This window comes from Oreochromis niloticus, linkage group LG14 (assembly GCF_001858045.2).
Source record: "Oreochromis niloticus isolate F11D_XX linkage group LG14, O_niloticus_UMD_NMBU, whole genome shotgun sequence".
Taxonomy (NCBI): domain Eukaryota; kingdom Metazoa; phylum Chordata; class Actinopteri; order Cichliformes; family Cichlidae; genus Oreochromis; species Oreochromis niloticus.
Window position 1 is genome coordinate 872,682 of NC_031979.2, and position 24,173 is coordinate 896,854.

Sequence of the window (24,173 nt, forward strand, 5' to 3'; positions counted from 1 at the left end):
TTATTCCATTTCTTTTTTTGTGGTGCCCAAATTTATGCACCAGCTTGATTTTGTTTAAACAATTATTGCACACTTTTTGTAAATCCAGTAAACTTCTTTTCACTTCTCAAATATCACTGTGTGTGTCTCCTGTATGATATATTTAACTGACATTTTTTATTGTAACAACCAACGATTTATACAGGAAAATAATGGCTATTAACAAGGTTGCCCAAACTTTTGCATCCCACTGTATTAGTATATTCTGTCATTAGTATAATATGAAATAAATTCTACATGTGTCAAGTCGTGTGCCAACATTTGCTGTGTAGTAGAACTGAGACATTAGTCATTATAAAAATTTATTTGAAATAATATTAAAATTCTCAAACAGAAAAACATTAAACATAAATATATAAAATATAAGTATTTACAGAGAGACAGGAATAAAAAGGACCCAGCTGCTCTCCAGAGCGGGAACAAGGCTGAGGAGGAAATGCTCCATTGGAGACTGGCGTGGCCTCTTCAGGGACACCAGGATGGCCAGCTCCACCGCCGATGGATCGTCCTGGGACCAGTCCCTCATCTGCCTCGGAGCTGTCCTCCTCTCTGGGCCTGTAAAACAGCACAATACACAAAGAAATGAGAAGGCTGCTACTAGAGTTTAATTTCAACATTGAAAAAAAACAACAACAAAAAAACAGGATATAATCAGATTAGTTGTAGATATTTAGTAAAGGTGATCACAAGGGAATCCCACTGAGTAAAAAGCTATCAGTGCTGCTGTACATCTGATGCTACAGTTGCATACCTGTGGGTGCAGGAGCTCAGGGACTGGGGAGCAAGGAGAAGCAACAGGGGATGCTCTGCTGCAGAATCAGTTGGTTCTATCAAGACAATATTAAATGTTAACAGGTTGAATACAATAATCATAGCGAAAGTATATACAGTGGTCCCTCATTTATTGCAGCAGGGGTTGTCAGAATAACGAGCCCCTCGCCACGCACTTTATACACTTTTTTCCCCACACACATGAACATTAGTCACAGTTCTCACAATGTGATTCTCAAAGTGCAAACCTTTGTAGATTGCAAAACGTAAAAGTATTATTATGCCGTGTTTTGTCTTCATCTGCCTGCCACTTTCGTGCGCCTTTTTCCCTCGCGGTGCAGGTGTCTATTTCCGAATGAGGGTCATAGTTATGGGTGTTTTTGTGCTGTTTTATCTATTGGACGTCATGGTTATCAAAACCAAACATGATAAATTTGACAAGCGCAGGAGACACAGCACGGAGGAGATTTGTCAATCAGGCTGCAGAATGCAATGCTGTACTGTGCAAAAAAAAAAATCAAAAAAAAAGCGAGGCAGTGACGGATGAGCGGGACCACTGTGTGCTGTTTATTAATAAACAAAATATATTCCTATATGACAACATGCATAAAAGCAGAACGGTATTTGTACATCAGTGGGAAAATAGCGGTGGCTTGCTAGCTTTTGTGCGGCTTCCCCGGGTCAGTGAAAAATGTAAAAAGAGAAATGAATGAACTTACCAGGTTGCCCGATCTCTTCATATATCTTCCTCCAAGCTCGGTCCTTTATATTCCTGTCTCGGTACAGAAAGCAGTTGGTGTCGTACAGCTCCGGGTTGTTTGCTACGGCGTTGATTAGCCTTCCCTCCATTGAGGAATGAAGGGCTTTGGTTTGATCTGCCCCTTTGACCTGGTTACAGCCCCGTCACCAGGCTCCTGATTGGTTGACGCGGTGCGATTTGACGCTGGAGTTCAAATTTTTCCAACTCGAGCGGTAGAGGCGAAACACGCGTATGCACAAAATGCAACACAAAAACTGACGCGCGTGATTTTTTTTCGCGAGTCAAACGCGCCAGACGCGCTACACTGACGCGCGTTTCACGAGTTTTGGCGTTTTCGCGACGCAAATCTGCTTCCGAATTTTCGCCGGATGCGCAATCGCGTGTCATCGCGCTCTTTCCATTGACTTTACATGTAAACCTGACGCTCAGGCCGCCTCTATCGCTTTCGCGTTCACACCGAACGCGATAGGCGCGAGCGAAAACGCCCCAAACGCCCCTAATTTGATGCGTACACATTCGCACCTCAACGCGTGTCCAAGAAAAATCCATCGCGTGTCAAAATTGCATATTTTGACGCGCGTGAACCGGAAATGTGGGAGGAATGTGGGAGGAAGTTTTATTATGCTGTGCTTTTTCTCCGTCTGCGCGCCACTTTCGTGCGCCTTTTTCCCTCGCAGTGCAGGTGTGTATCTCAGAATGAGGGTCATAGTTATGAGTGTTTTTGTGCTGTTTTTTCTATTGGACGTGATGGTTATCAAAACCAAACATGATAAGTTTGGCAAGCGCAGGAGACACGACACGGAGGAGATTTGTCAATCAGGCTGCAGAATGCAATGCGCATTGTTGAAAGCTGTACAGTGCAATAACAAAAATCAGCGAAATGTGACGGGTGAACAGCGGGACCACTGTATACTGTTTTATTAATAAACAAAATATAATCCTATATGACAACACGCATAAATTAACTGCCTACATTAATTCACTGTAAACCTTGTCCTTCTGACTGACACTCCCCTGCTGCCTCTCCGGGCTGTCCCTGGTCCTCGGGGGGGAAGTTCTCCACGGTCCGCACCATATTGCCGCTACTCTCCCGCGGGGTGAGGAAGGGGTCCAGAAACCCCATGACCGCGAAGAACTTCCATCTCTTCCCCGATCCTGCTGCAGACCCACTCCTCTTCTCCTTCTCTGTCCTCTTCTCCTTATTATATGTGTCCCTGAGGCTCTTCCACTTTCTCCTGCAGATGTCCTCTGAATAAACACATTATCTTGTTGGCGGAAAGGTATTTGTACATCAGTGGGAAAATAGCGGGACAGTACGCGTCAGTACCTAGGTCAGAGCCACGTCACCAGCCTCCTGATTGGTTGTCGCGGCGCGATTTGACGCCAGAGTTCAGATTTTCCAACTCGAGCGGTTGGCGCGATACGCGCGTGTGCACAAAATGCAACACACAATCTGACACGCGTGGTTTTCTTCGCGAGTCAAACGCGCCCCACGCGCTACACTGACGCGCGTTTCAGGCGTTTTCGCGACGCAAATCTGCTTCCGAATTTTCGCCGGACGCGCAATCGCGTGTCATCGCGCTCTTTCCATTGACTTTACATGTAAACCTGACGCTCTGGCCGCCTCTGTCGCGTTCGGTGTGAACGCACCGTAAGGCTCTCATAGAGTAACTGTCTATCTCCTGGAATCTCCTCCATGATCTTCAGACTGTGCTGGAAAACACAGCAAACCTTTGGGGTTGTCTCATTGTTGCCCCTCTAGTACCCCTTTTGTTAATTTCATTAACACAGTGCAGCTGAAATGGATTAACACCCTCCTCTGTTAACTGACCAGATCAATAATCCATAAGTTGCAATGAACTGATGCTAGTGTTTCTTTCTTCTTCTTTTTTCAGCAGTATACAAAGAACAACAAAACTGGACAAATGAGATGGCACCCTGCATATGAGGGTCACAGATGATCACATGCACTTGTCCATATGAATTCTAAAGTAAATATCAGATCAGTTTATGATATACACTGTGGCTTTAGGGATTTGCTAGCTTAGCTTAGCTTAGCTTAGCTCGTAGCTGACTTGCTAGCAGCATGGCCTCTTCATCTGTCCCTCCTGCACTTTCCTGCTCATTGTGTCAGATGTTTAGTTACTCCTCGGCCTCCTTTAGCAGTAATGATACTTGTAATAAATGTAGCCTATTTGCAGCTCTGGAGGCCAGGATCACTGAATTGGAGACTCAGCTTTGTCCTCTTGAAAAACCCATAGCTACTCTGTAGTTTTCTCTGTTCGCCTCCCCAAGCAGACCAGGAGTGACATATTTAGCCGCATGTTCTCCTTAAATTGCCGTCTGTCTGAGTGGTGTCCAAAAAACGATCTGGGCTTCATAGATATGTGGGAAACTTTCTGGAGGAAACCTGGTCTTGTTAGGAGAGACGGCATCCATCCCACTTTGGATGGAGCAGCTCTCATTTCTAGAAATTTATATAGCACCAAATCACAACAACAGTCACCTCAAGGCGCTTTATATTGCAATGTAGATCCTACAATAATACATACAGAGAAAAACCCAACAATCATATGACCCCCTATGAGCAAACACTTTGGCGACAGTGGGAAGGAAAAACTCCCTTTTAACAGGAAGAAACCTCCAGCAGAACCAGGCTCAGGGAGGGGCGGGGCCATCTGCTGCGACTGGTTGGGGTGAGAGAAGGAAGACAGGATAAAGACATGCTGTGGAAGAGAGACAGAGATTAATAACAGATATGATTCGATGCAGAGAGGTCTATTAACACATAGTGAGTGAGAAAGGTGACTGGAAAGGAAAAACTCAATGCATCATGGGAATCCCCGGCAGCCTACGTCTATTGCAGCATAACTAAGGGAGGATTCAGGGTCACCTGGTCCAGCCCTAACTATATGCTTTAGCAAAAAGGAAAGTTTGAAGCCTAATCTTGAAAGTAGAGATAGTGTCTGTCTCCCGAATCCAAACTGGAAGCTGGTTCCACAGAAGAGGGGCCTGAAAACTGAAGGCTCTGCCTCCCATTCTACTTTTAAATACTCTAGGAACAACAAGTAGGCCTGCAGAGTGAGAGCGAAGTGCTCTAATAGGGTGATATGGTACTACAAGGTCATTAAGATAAGATGGGGCCTGATTATTTAAGACCTTGTATGTGAGGAGCAGGATTTTGAATTCAATTCTGGATTTAACAGGGAGCCAGGCCGAGGGGGCGGTGTGGCAGCAATTTTTCACACCAGCCTATTAATCAACGAAAGACCCTGACAGACTTTTAATTCATTTGAAAGCCTGATGCTTAGCCTCGTCCACCCCAGCTGTAAAACTCAGAAACCAGTCTTACTTGTTACCATCTATCGTCCACCTGGGCCTTACACAGAGTTTCTCTCTGATTTCTCAGACTTTTTATCTGATTTAGTGCTCAGCTCAGATAAAATCATTATTGTGGGTGATTTTAACATCCATGTAGATGCTAAAAATGACAGCCTCAACATGGCATTTAATCTGTTATTAGACTCAATTGGCTTCTCTCAAAATGTAAAAGAACCCACCCACCACTTTAATCACACTCTAGATCTTGTTTTAACGTATGGCATAGAAACTGAACATTTAACAGTGTTTCCTGAAAACCCTCTGCTGTCTGATCATTTCCGGATAACATTTACATTTACAATAATTGATTACACAGCAGTGGAGAGTAGACTTTATCACAGTAGATGTCTTTCTGAAAGTGCTGTAACTAAGTTTAAGAATATAATCCACCCACTGTTATCATCTTCAATGCCCTGTACCAACATAGAGCAGAGCAGCTATCTGAACGCTACTCCAACAGAGGTCGATTATCTTGTTAATAATTTTACCTCCTCACTACATACGACTCTGGATACTGTAGCTCCTGTGAAAACTAAGGCCTCAAATCCAAAGTACCTGACTCCGTGGTATAATTCTCAAACACGTAGCCTAAAGCAGATAACTCGTAAGCTGGAGAGGAAATGGCGTGTCACAAATTTAGAGGATCATCATTTAGCCTGGAGAAATAGTTTGCTGCTTTATAAGAAAGCCCTCCGCAAAGCCAGAACATCTTACTATTCGTCACTGATTGAAGAAAATAAGAACAACCCCAGGTTTCTCTTCAGCACTGTAGCCAGGCTGACAAACAGTCAGAGCTCTACTGAGCCAACAATCCCTTTAACGTTAACTAGTAATGACTTCATGAACTTCTTCACAAATAAAATTTTAACCATTAGAGAAAAAATTACCCACTGAGGTTAATTATGGTGTTCCACAGGGTTCAGTGCTAGGACCAATGCTGTTTACATTATACATGCTTCCCTTAGGCAGTATCATTTTTAGGCAAAGCATACATTTTCACTGCTATGCAGATGACACACAACTCTATCTGTCCATGAAGCCAGGTAACACACACCAATTAGTTAAACTGCAGGAATGTCTTAAAGGCATAAAGACCTGGATGGCCGCTAACTTTCTGCTTCTTAATTCAGATCAAACTGAGGTTATTTTACTCAGCCTTTCTCTTTATTACTGAAACTTGGCTACCTACTGATGATCTAGCTGCTTTTGTGGAACTGACTCCTGAAAACTGTAACTTCCTCAACACACCTAGGACCTGCCGTCGTGGAGGCGGCCTGGCAACAGTCTTCAGAGATCACTTTAAATGTAGAATGCTACCCAGAAGTGTCTACACCAGTTTTGAACTGCAACTGTTTATGCTGGATCTATCCTCTCCTATACTCTGTGCTCTAGTTTATAGGCCTCCTCACCTTAACAAAGACTTCATTAAGGAATTTTCTATCTGTGACATTACCAACCACTGATAGGCTTCTAATCCTTGGTGACTTCAATATCCATATGTGTTGCCCCTCTAAACCTTTGGTTAGGGAGTTTTTACAACTCTTGGACTCATTTAACTTGACCCAGTCTGTCAACGGCCCTACACACAAGCAGGGCCACACTCTTGACCTCATCTTGTCACCTGGGCTCTCAGTGATCGGCGTTGAAGTGATTGATGTATGTCCGTCTGACCATAATTTCATTTTGTTTAATATTCCCACCCCTCACTCATCCCCCAAACAAATCCAGGCCCCCTCTCTTATACGCCCTATAACACCTGAAACTGCTCCCCAATTCTCAGCTGCCTTCGCTGCATCTCCTTTAGCCACCTTTGATGAAAGTTCTCCTCATAGCAATAATCCTGATGAGCTTCTTGCATGTTTTAACTGTGCTTGTACCAACATAATGGACTGAATTGCTCCTTTAAAATGTAGACGGCAAAAATTTTAAACTCAGCCTTGGCTAAATAAGGTCACTCGTGCCGTCAGGCAGGAATCCAGGAAAGCAGAACGAAAATGGAAGAAAGATAAGCTCCACGTTTCTTATCAAGTGTTTAGAGATTGCTTAAATAACTATCAGCGCACCATCAAGGTAGAAAGAGCAAATTATTTCTCCATGATTATTAACAAGAAGTCTGGTAATCCTAAAGTTCTATTCAATACAATCAACTCTGTCCTGCATCCCACCACATCAGTCATATCTGAGACTGCCCCACACACGTCTGAGGATTTTCAAAAATTCTTTACTGAAAAAATTAATGATATCCGAGCACATATCCCACTCATATCCCAAGACCCCTCTGAACCACCTACATGTTCATTCCTTTTTTCAGAATTTAAACCGGTTTCATTATCCCTTCTCACTGATATAATAATGCACATGAAACCAACTACGTGCCCCTTGGATATGTTACCTACACCATTTCTCAGAGATGTGCTGAAGACAGTCGGCCCCAACATCCTTGCTATTGTAAATGGCGGGATCTCATATGGAACTGTTCCTGACTTGTTTAAACAAGCTGTTGTCCAGCCGCTTCTAAAAAAACCTGGTTTAGATCCGTCAGTTCTTTGCAATTTTAGACCAATCTCTAAGCTGCCTTTTTTGTCTAAGGTTCTTGAGAAGATTGTCCTCCACCAATTATCCTCATTCTTAGACAAGCATAATATTCTGGACAAATATCAGTCTGGTTTCAGGGCCTTCCACAGCACAGAGTCTGCTCTACTGAAGGTGTTCAATGATGTGCTTCTAGCTGCAGACTCTGGAAAAAGTACAGTTTTAATCCTTTTAGACCTGAGCGCAGCATTTGACACTGTCGACCACACAATCCTATTAAACCGTCTAAAGACGTGTCGGCATTCAAGGCTCTGCTCTAAAATGGTTTGCCTCTTACCTAGAGAGCAGAACATATTCTGTGATGCTGGGTAACAAATACTCTTCCCCAGCTACACTCACTTGTGGAATACCTCAGGGCTCTATTCTGGGCCCCGTCTTATTCTCCTTATACATGCTTATACACTGGCGCCACTGGACCCTCTGACCACCACCAGTAGGTAACGGGTGAAGTGTCTTGCCCAAGGACACAACGACTGAGACTGTCAGAGCCGGGGCTCAAACCGGCAACCTTCCAATTACAAGACAAACTGCCAACTCTTGAGCCACAATCACCCCAGGTGTAGGCTGCTGGGGGACTCCCATGATGCACTGGGTGTTTCTTCTTCACTCACTATGTGTTAATAGACCTCTCTGCTGAATCATATCTGTTATTAATCTCTGTCTCTCTTCCACAGCATGTCTTTATCCTGTTTTCCTTCTCTCACCCCAACCAGTCGCAGCAGATGGCCCCGCCCCTCCCTGAGCCTGGTTCTGCCGGAGGTTTCTTCCTGTTAAAAGGGAGTTTTTCCTTCCCACTGTCACCAAAGTGCTTGCTCATAGGGGGTCATATGATTGTTGGGTTTTTCTCTGTATGTATTATTGGAGGGTCTACCTTACAATAAAAAGCCCCTTGAGGCGACTGTTGTTGTGATTTTTGAGCTGTTTAAATAAAACTGAACTGAAAGTTTGGTGAAAACTGTTTCAGTACAGTTCCAGACATACCAGCACAGATCCATATTTTCTCAATAAGAATGACATGAGTAATGGTGTCAACGGCTGCCGATAAATCAAATAAATCTAAAATTAAATTTTCACCTTTATCTACGTGAATAAGAATAACATTAGTAATGTTGTTTCTGTGCTATCATTCTTGGGGCGACCGTGGCTCAGGGGGTTGGGAAGGGCACCTGTAACCGGAAGGTCGCCGGTTCGATCCCCGGCCTCTCTGTCCTGGTCGTTGTGTCCTTGGGCAAGACACTTTACCCTACCGCCTACTGGTGTTGGCCAGAGGGGCCGATGGCGTGATATGGCAGCCTCGCTTCTGTCAGTCTGCCCCAGGGCAGCTGTGGCTACAACCGTAGCTTGCCTCCACCAGTGCGTGAATGTGAGCGTGAATGAATAATGTCATTGTAAAGCGCTTTGGGTGCCTTGAAAAGCGCTATATAAATCCAATGCATATCAAATACATTGTTTCCCTCAACAGCCCGGGAACAGCTCTCGCTGTTTTAAAGTGATTTGCAATAAAATGACACAGACTTACTGACATTAGTCAGAACCCAGTGGGAGGTAGAAATGCTTTAGGAACAATGTCAGTTAGAAATGCGGATATCAAGGAGATCTGTCATGAAAATCAGATAAAACTCAAAGAACAGAACTGAGACACTGAGGCAGGCTGACAGGCTCCAGGCTTGAACTGTGACCTGATACCACTGATCTTATCAGCCAAGCAAGCAAACAAACAAACAAGGCAGGGCATAACAATTAGGTTGAGTGGGATTAAAGAGTTTGCTGGTGGTAAACATTGGATTGGGCTTAATATTGCTCTCATCATTTGAGAAAAGTTCATATCTCCTACATGTGAAGGTAGTGCACGAAGACATTTGTATTTCTGCATTTCATTTGAGCTTTTCTGCACTTTTAGGGGGAAACACTGAATGCTAGAGCTCTGAAAAGCTCACATATCCATAGCTGCGGGGTTTGGGGGACACAATTAAGGTCCACAGAGCCCCTGCCTTATCTTTGTTGTTTTCAAAGCCCGTTGACTGTTATTGGCCAACAGGTGCTGAAAGTGCAGGGTCATCACGACTGTATCAGACCTCTCCACCCACTCTCTTCTCAGCCCCCACTGGACTTTAATGAAATTCTTCAGAAACTCGAGCAGCAGATACTGTCCGCAGGCAGGACTCTGTGTGCGCGTGCGTGTAATTAGACTTTTGGGAAGTCTTTGGGAGTCTTTCGGGAACAGGGAGGAGGCTGCAAAGGTCCAACGAGGTTCGGGGGAGTGACTCGGAAGGAGGGGGTGGCGGTGTTTGCGGTTAAAACAGCAAATCACTGTAGCAGACCCCCTCTCTTAGAGCTACTTGGTACCACGCACATCCCTCGGTCTCTCTCTCTCTCTCTCTGGGTCCGGGCCCTGGGGTTGTAAGTCCGTCCTCCTCTTCCTCCGGTGCAGTCCGGTCCGCTCCGCTCCTGTCGCTGCTCGCCGACTCTCCTCTGCGGCCATGGCACATGTCCTTCAGCTGTTTGCTGTCATACTCTCATCAGCTCTCGTGCAAACATCGGCCTTGCTCAACGACACGTAAGTAAACATATATTTTTAACTCGTGCATGTCATTGTGCAAAAGTTTGGCTTGCCCCTCGCGCCCCTCGAGGTGGTGTTGGAAACTTTATTTTAAGGAAATGTCACGCGCAGCTTCTTCATGTATTTGGCACTCGATTCTGGTGTAAGCACGAAAAACCTGCACCATTCCAGTGGTGAGGCAGAAAGTCCAGTGTGTGGCCACAGGACAGTGTTATGCAATGAGCAAAGACTGTGCGTGCGTGCGTGCGTGGTGCATGTCCCATCTGGTACAACTTACCAGCATTTGATTAATAACCTGCTCTAGCGCTTTACCTGAGTAGAGTGTAAATGGGACATGATTTTCATGAGACTGAAAGGCCGAATAACATTTTCCATCCTGACTTTTCTTTTGCTTGCTCTCTAAACTTTAATCATCATGACTCACATGCCTTTCATAGTTTACACTCCGAGTCAAATGACTTTTCATCATTGTGCAACTTTCTCCCTGGCAAAAACAGCATCAATATTCTCAGCAGCACCACCAAAAACTCAATTAAATGTGTCCTTTATTTCTCATTGGCAGCAGCAGGCCCCTGTGTGCCAAGCAGCGTCGACACAGAATCCAGCAGAGTGCTTCGTTAGATGCTAGATATCGTGGCTGTTGCTGATGTTTTTCAATGTTCATTTGCACATGTAACTTATATGGGCCTTGTGTGGTTATTAGGATGAATATGTCCGCTGTGCAAGAAGGATGGCACAGCGATACAGGAGTTACTGGACCTCTGCTTCCCTTTTGATTCCAGGGCTGAAAGAAAAATAAAGTGCACACAGTTTCTCTAGACTATATGTGTGGTGCAAACGCAGGTACATTAAGAAGAAATTGATAATGGGGAGTATTTCTGTTACATACAGTTAGGCCCATAAGTTTTTGGAAGATGACTGATGATGTTTTGGATACATTTGCCTCTCTCTACCACCACACTGGATTTTAAAATAAAAACTGTTGCTTTAACTGTTTAGGAGTTACAGTCACTTTCCTTCATTCACCCTTTTTCATTTACTGTGTGTTCACACACACCATTCTGTATTTCAGCATAGTGTCTTTTGTCCTGTCTTCCTCCCCTCACCCCCAACTGGAAGATGGCTGAATACACGGCACATTTCTGAAACAGGTGAAACCAAGTTGAAGCAAAGCAACGTCCCATTATCATTTGTCAAACATGACAAAGGGAGGTTATAAAATGAGTTGATGCATGCTTGTTGGCACGCTCCCAGACAGCTGGATGTAGCATTTTCTGTGATAGAAACTTGCATCAGTCATCCGAGTGACTTTTTGGAGTCCCACTGAGAACGCTACACCCCGATGAACAGAATCGACCTTCTGGTGTGACAGAATGGGTATGCAGGGTTGCCAGTGGAAATAAATGAATACTGTTTGTTGTTGTTGATGTGACTGCTAATAGATCCAACAAATACTGCAAAGCAATCAGACTTTTCTGTGAAGACTGGGCTATGCAGGAATGACCTTTTTTTGCAGGCCAACTCAGAACTTTAGCATAACTCTGGTTCCCTCCAGGAAAACTAAACTGTATTCTTCTTTTTAAAAAGCTCTGTGAGGAAAAATTGACCAAACTTTAAGGACAGTGGTATTGCCAACATCCTTTTAATCTTTGAAGGTGCTTTTCAGTCCTGTTGCCAGTCACCTAGCCATGTAGTGTGCTTTTACAAACATCTGTGATAGAATGAGTCGCTCACTGAATTTCAGCGTGTTGCTGTAATAGGATGCTTTTAACTCCTCACTTAGCGGCTTGTTAGCACACTCCTCCTCTTAGAAGCTTCAAAATTCACATGCAGGGTGTTAACTTTTATGTTGGAGAACAAGAAACTGATTTTGTTTGAGGTTAAATCAAACTCTTTTACCTCGAGATAAAGAAACATGATGGTTGTAGGATGTGACCCTGCACCACACTCGTTTAGTTCTTTAACTGGACCATTTATGGTGAATGGACTGATTCTTATACAGCGCTTTCTTATTCCGGAGTATTCAAAGCGCTTTATACAACATGCCACATTCACCCAATCACTTTCTTCTATACTTGGTGCTTCCTGACTACATTCAGACACATACTCTCTCCGATGCATTCATTGGAGAGCAACTACGTTAGTATCTTCAAGTATCGCCAAGGGTATGAGACATGGAGACTGGAGGAGCCAGGGATCGAACCACTAACCTTCCAATCAGCAGGTGACCTGCTTTACCTCCTGAGCTGCAGCCACCCCGTTTATCAGCTCGCTGTAGCAACACGCTAGAAGTTTGTGCTTTTTAAACATTAGTGGTTAGCTCTCTAAATCAAACGTGTGTTTAACATGGAGCTAGGTCATACTTTTTAATGCTTGGCATGTTTTTTCTCCTAGCTTTTCAATTAAACAAAGGAGTGCTAACAGTTTTTGGTTTTTTTTAATGAGGGTAATTTCTTCTTCTCCTTGCAGGATTTTTGCAGTGACTGTGAGTTCGCGTGTGACTGCAGGGAAACAGGAGACCCTGTGTGCCCAAATTCACGGCCTGACTGAGCCTGTGCGCATGGTCATCGGCCTCACTGAGGGCTCTGTCACAATCTTAGATGAGCAAGTAAATGAGGACTTCTACCGCTGCTTAAACTTCCAGGTCAGATCCAAGAAAAGCACAAAAGAACTTGTGAATATTCAGACTCCCACTCTCCACACTTCCAGTTTCATGTGGGGGGGATAGTTCAGGATGAGTGGGGTCCTATTAGACCATAGCCCAGTATTACACATTTTATTGGGTAAACATATTTCTCTGGAATATTTCATTATGTTTTTGATATAAAGGGATTAAAATTTTAATTGTAGCAATAACCACACAGACGTTTCTGTTGTGAATTAAATCTGCTTCGTGGTTATCCCACGCCATCATGCCAGTGTGTAAATCATAAACAGACCAATCAGCTCTAGCTTCTAGTGTTTTATCAGTGAAACCAGCTTCCTTTTACAATAATAAGTGTTCTCTTCGTTTCCTACACAGGTTTTTGTGCACAAGCTGGTGTAAACAAATATTCACTCTGATTCATTAAATACTGTCTTCAGAGCCTCCTCTGCTGTGGCTCTGGCTGAATTGCAGCTGTTTTTCGATGATGTACCTCCAGTATGACTAATCGTGAGCAATGATTCGTGGTATTTACAGTATTTCACTTTTAAAAAAACAACAACTTTGTATTGTGTTGTTTGTAGACAGTAAATGCACCAGTGTGGTTTCCAAGCAGAATTCCCATCACCATCCATTAAGCTAATGGCTTAAATCTTGGCACAAGTTTGGACCTAATTATCCTCCCGGTGCCATGACTGAGACTGCCAACCTCAGTGGGTTCTCTGCAAATTGCAGCTCTGCTTTATGTCACACCTCTGCTTGCTGTTACGCAACTTGCAGGCCTTGCTCCATATTGATGTGGAACGACCCGCCGACCCAAATAGCCTCTGTGACAGTAGCACTTAGTTTCACTTTGTTCCTGCTATTTGGCCTTGTTGCAGGACTGGTATTTGTCTCTAGGCACAAAGACTGCTTTCTGCCAGAGGCTAGCTATGTACCTGCATTCCTCTGGAAGCCACCCCTGCGCTCAGTCTCACAACACACATCTGAACAGAACACTCTTTTTGACATGTCTGGACGTCGTTCCGGTCCCTGTTATGTAACAGTAGCATTAACAAGTGAAAACATACACAAGTGTGACAGCTTTCATAATTAACTCTGTGCAACATTGTTCCTCAAGGACAGCTTGTGTTTGGCTGCACTTTCACCCATTTGCAGTCCACACTGTGTACCTGCCATTTTCAGTGGAATGTGTTTTATTTATTTTTTCACTTTATTCTAACCTCTGAATCATTCGTGCATGAAAAGGAGTGTAACACCTGGGACGAACCAATGTAGTCTGCACAAAAAGGCTAACCTGGCAAAAAACCCAAAACAATTTACAATTATATCTTGGCTGTTTGTTACTCAAAAACAAATCGTTGTCTTCTTGAAAAAATTGAAGAAAATGGACAAGCTGAGGATGGAAGAAGTGACAGGCCTAAAAATAACTTGCGTCTTTAAGAAACAGAGAGAAAAGACCTGGAAGCTGCATCTGTCCCTTCAGTTGATCCATCGACTTTTACTCAAAACTTACTCACTCCTCTGATGGAGTGATACATTTGATACTTTTGGTTCAAATCACTGTTAGTATTTGATAAGACTGATGGAATTCTGAACACAGAAAAGTAGTGTAAGACTTTTGATGCATCATGCAACTCCAAATGAAAAGACTCTGATTGGCAACTAGTTTACTTTTAGCATGATAATGATCCCAAATATGCTGCCAGTCTGTTACAGGATAGACAAAGACGATGAAACACCATCGGTCATGGATTGGCTTCCCCGGAGTCGAGACTTCTGCATCATCAAAGCAGTTTGGGATGATTTGTTCATGATGAACAAAAAGAAATCCAACAACAGCTGGATAAGAAACCATTATAAGACCTCAGAGTTCAGGCTGTGAATTCTTAAAATGAAAAGATTGATTTTCAAACCCAATTAGAAATGCATAATCTTTAAAAATAAAAAGAAATAAGCAGCGGCTCAAGACTGTTACACAGCTTGTGTCTCTGCATGAAACCCAGTTTAAAATGCTTTTCTCCATCTCTGATGTGTTTGCTGGTGTTGCAGGTCCCTGTAGTACGCAGCCGAACTGTGACAACAGTTTATGTCAATATTTTCCATGAAAAAAATATGACGAGCAAGCATACCAAAGTCGTCATCGAGCCTCCAGCCTTCATCCACATCGTCCAGACTGATAAGCCCATCTACAAACCTGGACAGACTGGTAGGTGGAGTGAGTGTGGAGTTGTTGGAGCTTCCTGTGGTGTGGTAGGAGCGATACGCTACTGCAGCTCTGTCTCGTCTGCACTGTTTGCCCATTCTGCTGCGCTTGCACATTTTTGGTCTGATTTGTTATATCTGCATAACACTGAGCCACCACTTAATAACTTGATAACTTGAGGTTGGTGTCTGCTCACTGTTTATATTTAAAGTAGGAAAAGAGCACACGCTGAGTGGGTGAAGAGAAAAGGAGTTTATTTGACCACGTAGCAGCCTGCGCTAGCACTCGACGGCACTAACGCCTGAATAACTCTGATTAAGATCAGATGATCTAGCTTAGTGTAGTTTAACTTTTTTTTTTTTAACTCTTTTGGGTATTCTGCAACTTGTTATGACAAGAAAACAAGTTTATTTTTTAATAGCATTGTCATATTGTTTCAGTAAGGACTCATAAATGACGACAACGTTATGTTTCATGAGTCTGAGTAAAAATTTAAAATATATTTGGCCCATAAAAAAATTTAAATTGGTGTCAGTCTTAACAAAATGAGCTTGTCAGTCAGTTTCTATAAACAAGTTCAGAGCTATAGCCACAAGAATACTGTAACATATATTTTTAACTAAATGAATCTGTCACATGCTTTCCGTTTGCAGACACAGGTGATCCAGTCAGAAGTAACATTACAGTTTACCGTGTCACAGTGAAACCGGCCTTCAGTTGGTACTATTTGGCGAGTTAAGCCACACTTAGTTGGAATAAAACATGGATGTAGCTGCAGCGTCAGAAAAAGGAACCCGATACAGAAGAGCCTTAAACCTGCATTCTGTCTGAAGGCCACCAGGTGGCAATAAATTTAGTCTGTTTTGTAAATCTTGGATAAACCATGTTTCAAAACGGAAGATCATTGGGCGTGTCACAGTCAGACCCGCCTTTCCTCAACACATCCATCTTTCATAACCAAAATGACAGAAGCACTCAGCTCAAGCTGAGGTGACGTCATCGGTAGCTAATCCTTAAAAATGTTTATTTAATGTATTGCCCACAACAATAGGCAAATACATCTTAAGATAGCCTTTTTTTACACAGAAAAATATAACAGCAACAGTAGACTAATCCAATATTCCAGGTCACCGTGTATTGATCTGATCAGAGAAGGTTGTTAATCATTATCAGTGCTTGATAATGAACTTGATAATATTCTCAGGAAAATACCAGAATTGTCCACTGCAGGTGCCCAGATGAGCTTCAGGTTCAGCCTGAGCACATGTGACAGTTGTGAAAGATCCTCCAGGATGTTGTCAGACATCCAGACAAGCATACGGAGGTCATGCAAACTGCTGAGCATCATTCGGAGTTGTCGCATTTCAGTAAAACAAACTCGTCTCCAACATCGTTTTTTCACTTTGATTTTCAGGTTTTTTTATTCAGCCATCTGCAGACTGATGATTTTCATTTCCATTAAACGATGGGGCATCCTCTCATTCCTAACACGGTGACCAGTCTGTATCAGTATAGATATCAACATGATTTATTCATTTTTTTCCCCCCATTGAATCTGACATGTGGCCCTAATTCATTAGAGTATAAAGAGAGATTCTGGTGTTTGCAAACACTTTTAGCTTTGCTTCACTTCCTTTTATGCCCTCTGCTATCACCAGGATCTTTTTCCCTTTGTCTTCTGCTTCCTCTCATTATCCACTTGTGCAATAACTAAAAATACAGTATAGTAATGCATATTTTTTTTTCTTTCTTTTAAAGTCAAATTCCGGATCGTCTCCATGGATGCCAATTTCATCCCTGTGGAACGAGTGGTACGTTTCTATCCACTTGTTCTCGTCTGTCAGAATCATGTGCCGCTGTGCCATTTGTGGAGTCATTTCAAGCAGCGAACTTGATAATCTGCTGTGATTTGTAGCAGGCAGTCAGTGAATCTGAAGAGTAAGGTCTATTTTGGTTCAGGAGAGTGGGAGGTGAAAGGAAGGCTGTTTGTTGATTTTGAAGACAGCGTGGGTGTGGAGCGCTGTGTGGAGTAGTGTGATAAACATGCTGTCAGAGTTCATTTGGCGCACACTGCATTTGACCCAAACATCTGAATCAATAGTGGCTCAGGGCCTTTTCCGCTTTTGACGAGAGGATGAAAACACGACGGCACGCAGTCGACGTGAAATCCGTTCAGATGCATCACATGATGAAAGTAGCTAGCTTGAAAGTGGTAACTCCCACCAGCTGTAGTGAAGACGTGGCATTGTGAGACTTTATCTATCATTATGCATCTGCTCTTTTCGGCACTCTGTTGGAGATGTAAGAACGAAATAATTGAGGCCAAAATATCACGTGTGTCAGGGGTTTTACAGAAGAACGCGCTAATAAATCAGCCGTGGAGGGGGACACGTGTTGTTTGACTCTTATCGTCCAATTAGGAAGTAAGACCTGACAGTGGTGGCGTTGTTCCAGGGTGTGGCGCCTTCACGTCTGTCCCCGGGACGCTCGGTGCTATGTGCTTGCTGAGTAATTGGGTTCTGCTTTGTGATCTGAACCGGGAGCTACATGCATACTGACTAATAAAATTTGAAAGTCATTGCAACATTTATCAGGAAACCTTACTGATATGTTTCTAATATATTGTCCTTATTGTGTTAATTCCGTGTGCAGATAAACTAAATGTAAACTCTTCCTTCTTCTTTCAGTATAAAGAAGTGGCGCTCCAGGTAAGAAACACTCAAATTGGCATCTCTTCTGGAAACTGCTGACATGTCTCTTTCGCTCTTTTTAAAAGATTTTTCCATTTGTGCCTTTTCCTTCTGTAAGAGTAACGGCAAAGATGCAGGCAGGAAATGAGGCGATGGAGGGAGGGCTGTATGACATGTAATTAAAGTGCAGAGGACTGCTCACCGGCACTCTCCCCTTCCCCCCATATTTACTTTTTCTCCTCCTGGATGGTGCTGTTTAAGAACAACTACATATTCTGTTGTAGATTGGATATCTGCACTGCATTGGTGGTATAAAGAAGTGGCGCTTCTTTGTTAGAGGCAGATTAAGAAGCACTTTAGTGTCCTCTGAACCACAGACCTAATTACACAAGCCAACCATCGGGAGGATGATAGGGTCTTTTCTCCAAACGAGAAATGTCACTCCAATCAGTTTGGGCAATGTTTGGATTGCACTGGTCCCTCCTGCAGGAGCTTGTCCCTCTTCCATGCCTGTCTCAGATGAGGGATCATGTGTGTGTGTGTGTGTGTGTTGTTTTTTTGTTTGTTTGTTTGTTTGTTTGTTTTGTTTGTTTTTCTCCCCATGTCACAGGGCTGACCCACAATCCACAAAGAGCAGAGATTATCTGGTGGCTGGCTTGGGAACATCTCCGTGTGCCCCAGCAGAGGAGCTGGAGGCTGGAAGCTACGACCTCGTCTGACTTGACATCCCTAAATAAATTCTCCTCTGTCTTTACTCTGTGTAGGATCCTAGCTCAAATCGCATCGCCCAGTGGCTGGATAAATCTGTTGTTGGCGGCATCCTCGATCTTTCACACCCCATGATTCCTGAGGCTGTACAAGGAAGCTACACCATCACTGCCTTGACAGACAAGGGAGAACAAATATCCCACAGCTTTGACATCAAAGAATACGGTGGGATGAAAAAAATGAAGCATCTTCTCTTATAAACCAGAAATAATTATGAGCTCAGTCTATGTAAATCCTCAGCTGCAGGGAGATCTGACTCTGTTTCCTTTGCTCTAGTTTTGCCAAAGTATGAAGTGAATGTTCATCTGCCCAGTGTGATTACCGTCCTGGATCAGGAGGCAGCACTGAAGATTTGTGGAAAGTAAATGTCCCAGTTGAACAGAAACTGGTGTTCTTGTCTGTGTTGATTCAAGGAAATCCACACAGTGAAGCACTGCAGCCGGGCAGCACTGGTGTTAACAACATTGTCGTTTATTACAAAAGATGGGTCTGGATTTGTGGGAACAACAAACTGCCTGTAACAATGATGTTTTCCTCATTTTGTCTGTACTTTGATATAATACTACTTTTTACTAGAGGAGTTACTGAGTATTTATATAATTCATATTATTAACAGTGGCCAGCTGGGAAAAGGCAAAGCCTCTACAGGAAATGAGCAAATATCAAAAGCTAAAAGATCTGAGGCACAAACACTGACATCAAAGTTTTACTTAAAGTTTGCAGAGGGGAAGTTTAAAAACGTCATCCGGTGCTTTGATCGCCTGGATAGACTCTGTACCAGTCATGTTTCCGGCATAGGTGAAAATTGCTAGCTGAATGACCTGACCTCGCTGGCATATCATCATCATCCTCATCATCAACAACTAACATGATCTGGCCGTTCCTGTTCCAACAAATCTCATCTTTGTATGTTTTCTTAACAGATACACGTATGGGAAACCTGTTATTGGTTCAGTGAAGGCACAGTTCTGCAGAAACGCCATCCGTTTCTTCTGGTTTTCATCTCCCCAAAACAAAGACCTCTGCAAGACCTACGAACTAACTGTGAGTGTTCCAGATGTTAACAGAGACGCTAACTGTACTGCAATCAGTCCTTTTCACTGATTTTATTTTCTTGGTGTTCACTTTCTGTGATCTTCTAGACGGATAAAAGTGGATGTGCTACACAAACTGTGAACGTGACGGCGTTTTCTCTCCACAAGAACATGTACAGTGACACGTTTGAGGTGACTGCGGAGATGGAAGAGTATGGCACAGGTAGGCAGACTAAAAGCCCGACTGTTCATCGAACTAACACGGCGAATTCCTGATGACCTGCAATCTGTATGCTCCCTACCGTCTAGGTGTCATTCTTAAAGGCTACGGACAGACCAGCTTCACCTGTGACATCAGAACTGTCACCTTCGAGGATGTACCTGAGGCATACAAGCCTGGCATCCCATTTGAAGGAAAGGTAACCAGACTCACCCTGCTGTGAGGACATTGCACAGCAGGATTCATGAGCTTTTCATCTGATCATACCGTGAGGGGGACATGTTTCTTCTGGAGCTCAAAAGATTCTAAGACATGAATGACTCTAGAGTCTGAACGATGTAATGTTGCATTTGTTACAATGTAACTAGATGTATGAAATAGTATTTGGGGATGCTTTGACTCATGCAGAGGAAGCTAATCAAGGACAGTAACAATCATTATTATGGAGGCGTGTGAGTCTTGTTACAGCTTACTCTTTCTTGTTCACAGATCAAAGTGGTTGGTCCAGACAACAAGCCTGTTGCCAATGAGCCAGTGTACTTGTTTGTTGGTAGCTCACTAAAACTAGCGCTCACCACAGATGTGAATGGCGTGGCTTTGTTTTCTCTGGGCACTTCTCTTTGGAAGGACAGTGTGCATCTGAAGGTTGGTTGCTGCTGCTGCCTGCACTTAAACATTCATCAGTTATAAGGTCGATAGACTTATAGTGATTGATCACATCAGTCGTACTGATCATACACCCACACTGGCCTACATTGGAATGAAATTAGTTGCTTTTTAATATTTTATTATTTTTAAGTGTCTAACCCAGTGTTTCCCAACCATTTGGAGCCACGGCACATATTTCACGTTAGAAAAATCACACGGCACGCCACAAAAAAAAAAATTACAAAAAGCATATTGATCATTTTTCCCCACACATCAGGTATAGCGGTATTGGCTCGGTTTGTCCCCAGTATCTTTTTTGCTGCTTCTGACCGCTACTCATGCTAGGGCCTTCATCTGGGTCAGAGTTTTCTCCAGGACCAGGTCAGACTGACTACTTTTTCTTTCAAATATTTATCTATTGCTATTATGCGCTGCGCTGTCTCAGTCACAGCACAACTATTATGTAATTTCTTCTTCTTCTTCTGTTTTACTGGCAGTTAGCAACCCATTTAATTAGAGCAGGTAGTTGTACTGCCCTCTAGTGGAAGAGAATGTAATTGTTCTGCCCGTCACAGCGAGCACTTGGAGTACTAATCAGATGGAACCAGATAATCTTCCACGGCACACCTGATCATTTCTGACAGCACACTGGTTGGGAAACACTGGTCTAAAGTGAATATCTGAGTAGGTATTTGATATTTGACCTCACTTTGTCAACAGGCGAGTTCAAAAAATACAACGGAGCATGAGCATTATGCTTATGGTTTGAGGAGACCAAACTACAGGGCAAGTCACCACCATGTTACACCGTTTTACTCCAAGAGTAGTAGTTTTCTGAAGGTCATGCAGGCCAGCAGTGAGCTGCCCTGTGACAGTGAAGCAACTGTGCGTGCCCAGTACATCATACAGGGAGAGGAGCTGGAGAAAGGGCAGGAGGTCCTCCACTTCTTTTATCTGGTATGTGTAAGGGATTGTGACGTGACCCCACCCAGTGTTCATTGAAACACGATTTTGGTGATCTGCATGAGAATTGCTGTTTGTAGCTTCAGTCTAAATGATTTTTCTCTGAAGACTTTTGTGCACATGTTTGAGATGTATTGCAGATATACATAAACTCACACTCATAAAGTGAAGTCCCTGATTTCTGTTTTTTTTTCTGTCTTTCTTTGTAGGTGCAGTCCAGAGGTTCAATAGTGCAGCATGGTAGTATCCCAGTGGCTGTCAAAGTGGGAATTGGTATGAATAAAACGAAAGCTAATTTTGAAGTATAAGTCTGTGATTTTAGAGTTAGACGTCCTATGAAAAAAGCCACCTAAAGTTGCATCAAAGTAAGTAGGGGTGAGGTTGGGGTGGTAGAGCAGGTCATCCACTATTTTCAGTGTTCTACTATTAGCTGTCTAGCCCTGATGTCCAAAAACTATTAAAGATTGTATCAGTGCACTGTGTGAGATATACCTTTAGTTATCATAAACAAGGCCATTTTATATAATGCTATGCATCCACTTTGTAATCTGGAGTACAGTATGGGTGGTCCTCAATAAATAGCGGTATATTTATATATAAGAAACATGCGAGGCGGATGACCTGTGATGACATGCGCACAGCCCTGCCTGCGCATATAACCCCGTCATCACAGTCATTCCTCAGTTCTTGTGCTCGTCACCTCGCTGAGAATACCTCTGAGTTGGGCTAGCTAGCTGCTGCTAGTTAGCTCTGTTGTCTGCTGACTTGAACTTAGCTTAACTGCCCATTGGTGTTAGCCTCCACCGCGCAGTTGGTGCGTAGGCTACCTGCAGAGCGCTAATTTCGAGTTTTCCTGTGCAGCCTTTTACTTTGCGGTTTAGAATGGACTCCAAACTGAAGCGAGCAAAGCAAAAATCTTCTGTTCGCCCCTGTCCTCGGGGGTGCGGTTTCTCTTTGCACAACAGTGACCAGCACGATGCCTGCCCTGTCTGCCTGGTGATCATCCACGCTATGAGAGTGTTGATGGAGCCCAAAGCCTGTGCGTTTTGTCGCCAGCTCCGCGCTCCACCCTTTAAAGACGGGTGACATTTATGGAAAAGGTGCTGGGATGGACGGCTGTCGCACAGCATGACCCTCGCTTCTCTGAGTCTGGAGCCCCGGCTTCATCCGAGTCCGAAGACAAGGATTATCCAGTCGGTGTCCCCCGCAGTTAGCTGGGCTGACCACATGGAATATGTTGATGGGTTATCCGAAGATGAGCTGGAACCATGTAGGAGCGCTGACGGGCTTCAGCCTGGGTTGAAGCCTGCCAGCGCTCCCCAGGAAGATGATGGCGAGCTGGACATCAGCCTGGACATCCATGGTTTGTCGGAGGATGAGCAGGAGAGCCCATTGTCGGCTCAATCTGCCGCCGCTGCTGCACCGGTCGGCCACGATGACACCTCTCGTTTTCCCTGTTTCGCTGTGCTGCTGAGAAGCTGCAGCATGATGGCGCAGAGGAGGCTGGCTTAGCTAACCCACCCCCTATGGAGCCATCTCTGGCTGCTTATGTGGCCCCGTCCCATAACCATGGTGGTGGCAGCCCCACAACTCTGCCGTCCAAGCACTGCAGATTCTCTGTGTCGCAGCTGGAGAAGATTTATTGGGCCCAGGCCATGAGCTCCGTCATCATGCTCCAGACGTACCAGGCGATGTGCCTGGTGGAGCTCGGATTGCTGGTTCCTGATGACAGCCTGCTTGCACCTCTTCTTAAAGAGGTCTGAGTCGCCACGGATTACACCGTCCGTGTGTCCCGCTGTGCAGCGCTCTCCCTGGGCAGAGGGATGGCTTCGACAGTAGTGATGCAGAGGCACCAGTGGCTCACCCTCTGTGAGGTCCCAGATAGGGACAGGGCTGTATATCTGGATGAACCAGTGTCTGAGACAGTGTCGGACACTCACTTGAAGTCATTCAGGCTACATTCCATCTGAGGAAGAAGCAGATAGAAACTCTGTGCAACGTCAGGTGAAGCCCCAGCCCACAGCTAGCTCTCACAGGGCTATCGCTCCTCTGCCGACTGGGAAGAGACTGGCACCCACTGCTGTGGTGGGTGTGCCTCCAGCGGGAGCACGTTCTCCGGTCTGAGTTCTACGCCAGCCGGCTTGGAGGAAAGGCCCACTTTCAGGCCCCTAGCAGGACCCGACGGCCAGGAGGAAAATTCCTCAACCCTCCTAGTTGTGGGTCTGAGTGGAGAAGGGGTCCAGCATCAGGGAGACGCTGCTTTTACCCCTCTATTGCTGCCCCAGAGGCGCCGCTTACGTTCCGTTCAGGTTGTCAGCCCCAGAAGGCGCTGCACTTTCCTAGCACGGTCTCCCAAGCACAAACCCTCTGCACAGAAAATGCCTCAGGTTGTAACTCCCAGTTCGGGTGTGTTAAATGTTCAGGTGACCACATCAAGTGTTCCCGCTGTTTTTCGTTGCTGTGCCCCAGGTAAGGTGCCTCCAATAAAATGTATGAATGTATCATGGGAACATGCACAATCAATAAAGAGTGTTGTTTATTCTCAAACAATCACAAATGCTCAGCCTGCAGGCAGAATGAGCCAGGTCAGGCAGGTGATGCATTTCCCTGCAGACACACTGGGGGGTGACAATGCCTTACCGGCGGTGCTGCAGATCAGCCGGCTGGCTACTCACTTCCTCAGTGGCGTGCATGAGCCCCCTCTCTGTGGGTGCTGTGAACCGTTGCCATGGGTTACCGGTTGCAGTTCGGGATCAAGCCGCCTCGTTTCCGCAGAGTCATAAACACTACACTCTGCATCGAGGCAGCCATGATACGCAGGGAGGAAATAAATGTGCTGTTGTAGAAAAGAGCAATATGAATGGTCCCCGCGTCGAGGACAGACAAAGGTTGGTACA

The 24,173-nt window shown here is 44.4% G+C and overlaps 1 protein-coding gene across 1 annotated transcript in view; it reads left to right on the plus strand.

The window, feature by feature from the left end:
* The first annotated feature begins 9,642 nt into the window (after window positions 1-9,642).
* LOC100699612 (alpha-2-macroglobulin) overlaps window positions 9,643-24,173 on the plus strand; it is a 58,840-nt gene continuing 44,309 nt past the window's right edge. Inside the window, exons 1-13 of the mRNA XM_005462436.4 lie at window positions 9,643-10,100; window positions 12,573-12,747; window positions 14,800-14,956; window positions 16,712-16,764; window positions 17,641-17,661; window positions 18,408-18,576; window positions 18,688-18,772; window positions 19,335-19,455; window positions 19,554-19,668; window positions 19,755-19,864; window positions 20,155-20,310; window positions 21,034-21,270; window positions 21,486-21,549. Of these exons, the coding sequence (XP_005462493.1) occupies window positions 10,024-10,100; window positions 12,573-12,747; window positions 14,800-14,956; window positions 16,712-16,764; window positions 17,641-17,661; window positions 18,408-18,576; window positions 18,688-18,772; window positions 19,335-19,455; window positions 19,554-19,668; window positions 19,755-19,864; window positions 20,155-20,310; window positions 21,034-21,270; window positions 21,486-21,549 (1,540 nt within the window). The 5' untranslated portion in view covers window positions 9,643-10,023. The remainder of the gene's footprint in view (window positions 10,101-12,572; window positions 12,748-14,799; window positions 14,957-16,711; window positions 16,765-17,640; window positions 17,662-18,407; window positions 18,577-18,687; window positions 18,773-19,334; window positions 19,456-19,553; window positions 19,669-19,754; window positions 19,865-20,154; window positions 20,311-21,033; window positions 21,271-21,485; window positions 21,550-24,173) is intronic.